The 8,702-nt window shown below is 33.5% G+C and overlaps 1 protein-coding gene across 1 annotated transcript; it reads left to right on the top strand.

The window, feature by feature from the left end:
* Positions 1-2,447: 2,447 nt before the first annotated feature.
* LOC105763055 (pentatricopeptide repeat-containing protein At4g21065) lies at positions 2,448-4,934 on the top strand. Its single transcript, XM_012581101.2, has one exon. The coding sequence runs from the start codon at positions 2,578-2,580 to the stop codon at positions 4,429-4,431; it is 1,854 nt and encodes a 617-aa protein (XP_012436555.1). The 5' UTR covers positions 2,448-2,577; the 3' UTR covers positions 4,432-4,934.
* Positions 4,935-8,702: the final 3,768 nt, after the last annotated feature.

Raw genomic sequence — 8,702 nt, 5'->3', positions numbered from 1 at the left:
TTGAGAAATTGAACACACAAATTTAACGTGGAAAAACCCCTCCCAAGAGGATAAAAAACCACGGGCAACGATAATTTTACTATAATGGCAAAAGAACGAAAATCACAAAAGATGGAGATAAAACTAAACCCTAAACCCCGAAAACAAAGAACCCTCAAAACGTAAACACAAAATTCTCTAAATGTGTTATGAGTTCTAATCTCTAAATGGGGTGTCTTTTCTAAGGTTGTAAAAAATTCTATTTATAGGCTAAATTCTTATGTCAAATAATAAAAAAATAATGTAAACTAATCAGTGTTTGATTGAAACAAATAAACAGAGTTTAACTGGAAGATTATTTCTCAAATTTAACTGAAAATAGGAGTCATACTTAACAAATCTCCACCTTGGCTCATATTTCTACAATGCCATCTTTGCCAAAAGCCCGCCACGAGCCTATCTTGAACTATGCAGGGAATTAACTGAGTCGAATCTGTGCTTAGAAACTAGAAGACTTCTAGCTTTCGACTTGTACACTGCCAAATCAAAACTAACCAGAGTCTGATTTTTACGAACGCAGTGCCCTAACTTTTCAAAACCTACATTCAAAAGAGAACCTCTCTTCAACGAAATGGTCATACATTTTTCCCTCCTATAACCAAGTTGTCTCCGCTCCAAACGAGTTGAATTCGACTCTGTTATGGACGAGGGACGTCCGATTTCACCGGTCACTGTAGAACCTTCCAGAATATAAAGACTGCCAGTTCTTTTACCTTTTAACAAAACGAGAGCTCCACGAGATACTTTAATGTCACTTGACTCGATGTTGATTCTACATCCTTTCAAGTCTAAAATACTTAAGGAGATGAGATTCTTCCGTAAATCAGGTACATACCTGACATCTGAGAGTGTCCTAATCATCCTATCGTGTATCTTAATTTTAACAGTACCAATACCAATTACCTTACTAGATGAATCGTTTCCCATACGCACAACTCCACCTTCAACCGAATTGTATGTGGAGAACCATTCTCTATTGGGACACATGTGGAAAAAACATCCCGAATCTAGGATCCACTGGAACGTGAACTTGGAGTTATCGCTCGTTGACACTAACAAGAAAACATCACCGCTTTCATCGATCAAATTAGCACCAACTACATCTTTCTCGTTACTCTCAGTAGCTCTTTTATTTCGCAGTTTATAACAATTTGCTTTGACGTGACCTAACTTTTTACAATAGCGATACCTTTTGTCTCGTTTCTTTGATGCCATCAAAACGGAAGCTTGCATAACTGCCTTGCTATCCAAATGAAGCTCATTTTCGAGTTTGTCTCTACTCAACAAATGACCTTTCACATCTTTGAACGAGATTTTGTCTCTGCCATAAATCAGGGTCTCCCTGATAGACTTGTGTGAAGGGGGTAAAGAGCACAATAATAGCATAGCTTGATCTTCATCATCAATATGAACCTCAACATTCTTTAAATCATTTAAAAGAGTAATGAATTGACTGATGTGATCTCTAAAAAGCTCACATTCATTCATGCGAAACGTAAATAAATGTTGTTTCAACACTAAACGGTTAGCCAGAGACTTAGTCGTATAAAGAGTTTCTAACCTTTTCCACAAGGCGGATAAGGTCTTCTCCATCAATGCCTCCTGCAATACCGTATTCGCGAGGCACAACTGGATTACAGACAAGGCATTTTCATCAAGCTCTTCTCATTCTGTTTTATTTAGATTCTCAAGCTTTTTCCCGGTAACAACCTTTTTCAAACCGGATTGAACTAGAATTGCCATCATCCAAACTTGCCACAGATTGAAATTTGTCTCACCATCGAACTTCTCAATTTCAAACCTTGTTGTTGCCATATCTGAATGGGCTTATCTATGAAAATTGAACTAGCTCTGATACCACTTGTTAGGGATCGACCCGATTAAGAAACAAGTTACAAAAATAGCGGAATAAATTGATAAATTAAACACACAAATTTAACGTGGAAAAACCCCTCCCAAGAGGATAAAAAACCACAGGCAAAGATAATTTAACTATAATGGCAAAAGAACGAAGAGTACAAAAGATGGAGATAAAACTAAACCCCAAACCCCAAAAACAAAGAACCCTCAAAACGTAAACACAAAATTCTCTAAATGTGTTATGAGTTCTAATCTCTAAATGGGATGTCTTTTTTAAAGTTGTAAAAGAGCCTATTTATAGGCTAAATTCATATGTCAAATAATAATAAAATAATCTAAACTAATCAGTGTTTGATTGAAATAAATAAATTGAGTTTAACTAGAAGATTACTTCTCAAATTTAACTGAAAATAGGAGTCATGCTTTTTTTCAACCTTGATATGTAATATAGCTCAAGATATTGTATATATGGACAAAAAAGCGGGTGTCAGTACTGGTTGGTTGGTGAGGAATATATATAAATGAAGCTTAGTTGACTTGCTACTCTGTCTAATGTTACTACTATTAGTAAATTTGCCAGCAACTGTTTCTGATTAAATATCAAAAACATTTGAGATAAACTCCAATCCTGAATCCTTGATGATTTATATTTTCTAATAAAGCAAGCCATAATGCATCATGAAGAAAGCAAAATGTAGAAGTTATGGATCGATGTTCTCAAAGCACCCTCTTCCGCGAACCTCATGCTTCTACTCCACAACCCCACCTACCTCATCTTCCCCGCACAAACCAGAGTCTTTGTTGGTCAAGAAATGCATTTTCCTTTTACAAAACTGCGGCTCTTCCAAACTCAAACTCAGACAAATCCACGCTTTCTCTATCAGGAATGGGGTCCCACTCAATGACCCTGATATTGGCAAGCACCTTATCCACAGCCTTGTTTCGCTCTCTGCTCCTATGTCATATCCTCACAACATCTTTTCTTGTATCCGGAGCTCTAATGTGTTCACCTGGAATACCATGATTAGAGGCTATGCTGAGAGTGAAAGCTCAGAGCCAGCCCTTCAATTATACCGCCAGATGCGGGCGTCATGCATCCAACCTGATACCCACACTTACCCTTTTCTTTTAAAAGCCGTTGCCAAGTTGGCAGATGTAAGAATCGGGGAAATTGTGCATTCCACAGTTATAAGAAATGGGTATGACTCGTTAGCCTTTGTTCAGAATTCTTTGCTTCACATGTATGCCGCTTGTGGGCTCGTCGATAGTGCGCATAAGGCGTTTGAATTAATGTCTGAGAGAGATATTGTGGCTTGGAATTCTGTGATTAATGGGTTCGCTCTTAATGGAAAACCTAACGAGGCTCTGACTCTCTTCAGGGAAATGGGGTTGGAAGGTGTAAAGCCTGATGGGTATACTGTGCTTAGCTTGTTATCCGCTTGTGCTGAGCTCTGTGCTCTGGCGTTGGGGAGGAGAGTTCACATATATATGGTGAAGGTTGGTTTGACTGATAATTTGCATGTTAATAATGCGCTGTTAGATTTTTATGCAAAGTGTGGAAGCATTAGAGAGGCAAGGAAAGTATTTGATGAGATGAAGGAAAGGAATGCAGTTTCATGGAGTTCTTTGATTGTCGGATTGGCTGTTAATGGGTTTGGTGAGGAAGCACTTGAGCTTTTCAAGGAGATGGAAACAGAGGAATTGGTGCCTAGCGAAGTTACTTTTGTTGGGGTTCTCTACGCTTGTAGTCATTGTGGGATGGTTGATGAAGGTTTCAGTTACTTTAAGAGGATGAAAGAGAAATACGGGATTGTGCCCAAGATAGAACATCATGGTTGCATAGTTGATTTGTTGAGTAGGGCAGGCTTGGTAAAGGAGGCATATCAATATATCCGAAACATGCCATTGCAGCCTAATGCTGTTATATGGAGGACATTGTTAGGAGCGTGCGCAATGCATGGCCATTTGACTTTAGGAGAGTATGCAAGAGCTCAAGTATTAAAGCTAGAACCTGGGTATAGTGGAGACTATGTGCTCCTCTCCAATCTCTATGCTTCAGAGCAACGCTGGTCCGATGTGCATGTCCTCAGGAGAAAGATGCTTAGCGACGGAGTGAAGAAAATTCCAGGTTATAGCCTAGTAGAGTTTGGCAATCATGTGTATGAATTTCTAATGGGCGATAGATCTCATCCTCAAAGTGACCAAATTTATGCAATGCTAGCAGAAATAACAAAGAGGTTAAGATTGGAAGGTTATGCTCCCCATACAGAAAATGTGCTTGCTGATATAGAGGAAGAAGAGAAAGAGAATGCTTTATCTTACCATAGCGAGAAGATTGCGGTTGCTTTCATGCTACTTAAGACAGCACCAGGGACCCCCATTAGGATTGTAAAGAATTTGAGAATTTGTGCAGATTGTCACTTGGCAATTAAGCTTACATCAAAAGTTTTTGAACGAGAGATTATCGTGAGGGATCAAAGCCGGTTTCACCATTTTAGAGATGGGTTTTGCTCTTGCGGGGATTACTGGTAAATTGTACCCTGAACACCTCATAAGAGCAGATTCAAATGCCGCTAGGAGTATGATCGAACAATTGCATGCCTAGTACCTAGTCACGGCTGCTGCAAAATTAGCTTCACGGGTGATCTGGACTTCCCATGGAGATTGCATCATAGCTGAAAACTATTACCCTTAAGAGAGCTTCATGAAAGTACCTTGCCTACAACCTTTCTCATTTCTTAATTTTCTTCACCACCATTATTTTAATTTATTTCATTAGTCCATTCCCAAACCATACAAGAGTAAGATGGTAGATTAAATCAAGAATTATTTATCATCTTTGTCCTTGTTCCCTTTGCACAAATTTTATGCTTCATAAAATGTCAAAATAGACAAAATCAAGCTAAAGCGGTCGTCGTTTTCCTTTGTTTTAACCCTTCAATCTCTTGAAACACAAAACCCAGTTTTGATTTTGGATTTCCCCCAAACATTTGGTAAACAAATTTGAGGTAATAAAGATTACTTGTTGAGTGCTATATTGAAATTTTCTTTTTTTTTTTTAGTTCTCGACAATCTAAGGTTATTCACTTGTCGATCTCAAACTTGTCAATATAAATTTTCACCCATAACTCTTCCCTAATTTTGGGATCAAAAATCTTTTTTTTTTTAGACTTATGCTAAATTTTGCCCTTCAACTAGGCCTGTTTTCCCATTCATTATTTAAACTTTTTTGTCTCAGATAGATACTTAAATTATCATTTTGTTAACCACGGGAGGTAGGTGAGATGCTAAGAGTCTTTCCTACATTAACTAGTGGTTGAGAGTTCGATCCTCGCCCCAGATATAGAGTAACTTTAAAACTCGTGGTCAATATCTACCCCTTAATAGGCCTACAGAATACAAAAAATTAGTTACTGAGCTCGCTCTAGTAGATATCTTGAGACATCAAAAAAAAATTATCATTCTGTTACCCGATTCAGTCTTTTTTGTTTTTTTTTTAGTGAAATAGTCTTTTTTGTTTTTAATACCCTTAAAAACTAGTTGTCACATGACACCAATCAATATATATCATGCGGCACTTAAGTTTATTTAAAATAAAGACATTAACTCACCATTTATTGGTCATTGACCAACATTGACCAATCGTTGGTCAATGTTGACCAACCGTTGACAGACCATTGGTCAGCGTTAACCAACCTTAACTATCTGAGTCGCGCAATTAAAACACATCACATCACCCTTCTTTATTGTTTTTTAATATTATAGATAATATATTATTTAAAATGTAAAAATTAATATATAGAATATAAATAATTCAAAAATTAATTTTTAACAAAAGATTTTAAAAATATAAAATTATGAAATATATAAATATAAATTTTAAAAATCAAAATGATTTTTAAAAATTGAAAAAATTAATTTTTCAAATATATATTCTAATAAATTTTTTCATAAATTTTATTTTTTCAAAAACTTAAAATTCTAAAAAGTCAAAACAATATATCTAAATTTCCAAAATAGACAAAGTTCATCCAAAACATATACAAATTTTAACTTTTAGAAATTTAGATATATGTTTTGAATCTTTAGAATTTAGAGTTTTGAAAAAAAATTATGAGAAAATTTCAATTTTTATATAATATTTTATTTTTAAAATTTCAATTTATATGTTTTATAATTTTAGATTTTTAATTTAAATTTTATATAATATTTTTATTTTTATATAATTTTTTAAAATTTCAATTTTATATAATATTCTGATATTTATATATTTATATATTGTAGAATTCTTTTTCATTGTTTAAAATTTTTTAAAATTTTGAATTTTTATAAATTATATATGAATTTTTATATTTTATATAAAATTTTGATTTTTTAATTTATATTTATATTTTTTATTTTTAAAATTTTAAAGAAATTTGAATTATTTATATATTATGCTAGTTTTCTTACAATGCACAGGTTTCATTATATGTATCAAAAATTGTTTAATAATTTTGTATAAATTTAATGATTCACATTATAAATAAATTTGAATTATATTATACTTTTTATACATTTTGTATTCAATGTTTATTTGATAAAAATAAAGTACGATATATACAAATTCTTAAATTAAACATATATATAAAAAAAGTATTCATGAAATCTATTAAAATTTTATTTATGAAATGTATTTATAATAATGTTTTTCAAAAATTATTTTAAATTTTTAGAAACTTTTAAAGTATATCATGTACATATTTTGAAATTTAAATTCATGTACATATTTCTAAAACTTTTTAGAAACTTTTATTAATCTATGTTTAAAGTATATCATGTACATATTTTGAAATTTAAATTCATGTATGCTGCTTAAAAGATTAAATTATTTTTAAAAATTTTAAATAGTTTTTAATGTGTTCTTTTAATAATTTTTAATGTGTATTTTTAAAATTATATAAATAAAATTTTAATAATGTTTAGAAAATTATATTTCTCTTACATTTAAAAAAATTACTAATTTTTAAGATTAATTTGTGAAATTTTCAATTATGTTATTAAAAAATTATAAGTTTTAATATTATATTACTATAGCTAACAATGGATGGAGACAAGTTGATGCTGGTGATGGTGTGGACATCGTTGGATTACTACCTGCACAGTTTGCTTGGCCACATGGAGCTACTCACGAGTTGGGGCTCATATTATTGGGACACAAAGATAAACCTAAAAATTATTTCTATATTTTTTGTAAATTAAAGCCTCGTTCATGGTCTTCGAAATCTTCAAGGAATGTGGAAAGTGGTGAGAACCATCTTATACTAATTGTTGGTGCTGATGTTATACTTACTAGTGATGCAAGCACAGCTCGCACTATTGAAAAAAGTTTAAAGGAATCCACCAGCTTATCAAGAGAGATCGACATATACATGGACGTGTGGTCTTTAACGCAGGGTGTGCGAGGTGGTCCCTCTAGCACTACTGTTGGGGAGGGAAGTGCTAGTAGTAGAAAGAGGCAAAAGACTACTGCTGGAATTGCTAACCTTATACTAAGTACTGAAGATGATGGTAGCCCAATAGGGGAGCTTCGTCATAAGAAAAGAAGAGATTACGATGAGCCATCTGTCGAGATAACTCCTATTACTACAGTTCCTGCCACAATTTCATCTCTCCCCATTTCTCCTAATAATTCTCCTCCACCACTAAGACCAACAACTGATGACATCTTCAGAGCTATTGTTGATCATGGCCCCCTAGTGGTTCCATGAAGTTCACCGCTTCTGGTGGTGAACCAAGGACTTTATTTCAATAGAGAGAACATCTCAGTAAGAAAAGTTTTCTTTTAGTCCTAATAAGGTGAGGAAGCAATGGAACAGTAGTATGTCTGAAGAAGCAAAGAAGTACATCTGACCATCTAAGTCATCTAGTAGCACAAGTAAACCTTCTCCGCAAGAGTTAGTACTCTCTCTGCAAATGATCTTAACTGAAGCTGGCATGGCTAGTGTGGGGCTCGCTGAGGGCATTAACGAAGCAGAGATTAAGAAGAAGGAAACAAAAAATGTTCATCAATCTACCGTGGGGGTGCTACAAAGAGCTCGCAAGATACATGCGGACTTGGTTGAAGATAATAGGAAATTACTGAAGCAGAATAGGAGGTTGCAAGAGACCTTAATTAAGACCTTAATTAACCTAATCATTCAATAATTAACATATAAATGGATTCTTCCATCATTTCCCACTAACATACATTATAAATTGGTTTAATTTCCATTAGGAATCTTTGGCTATTTGCAATTTAGGTCCCTAAATCTTTGGTCAATTAAAAATTATAGAGATAAGATTTTTACAATTTAGTCTTTGTACCTTAATTAAGCAATTAATAAGAAAAATTAAAGAACCAACCTTTAATATTCTACTATACCAACTTCGTAAATATTTTAATTTAATATTTATGTCCCGAGGATCTGAGGATGGAATTTGAAATGTGATAATCATAATCGTAATTTGTAAGTTGAAATTAAAATTTGATTAAATCTTGAAAAGGAAAATAATTTAAAACTTAAATTTTGAAAACTTAAAAATTTGGAGAAACGAGTTTTGATTTCTGAACTGGGTATTTCAAGTCGTGCCCTTCATTCTAAATCTGATACCCTTTTATAGAGGGCTATTGCCTCTTTACATCATTTGAATTGGGAAATTCAATCCCTTACATCATTATATAACTGAAACTTTTCAGAGAATATATTCTCTGGTTACAAAAATACAAACTACAGAGAATATTCATTATTCATGTGCCAGAGAATCTTACTGTTCTTGCCAGG

The sequence above is a fragment of the Gossypium raimondii genome, chromosome 12 (genome assembly GCF_025698545.1).
Source record: "Gossypium raimondii isolate GPD5lz chromosome 12, ASM2569854v1, whole genome shotgun sequence".
NCBI lineage: Eukaryota > Viridiplantae > Streptophyta > Magnoliopsida > Malvales > Malvaceae > Gossypium > Gossypium raimondii.
Note: the sequence above shows the minus strand (reverse complement) of the source record. Positions and strands in the feature narration are given on the sequence as shown.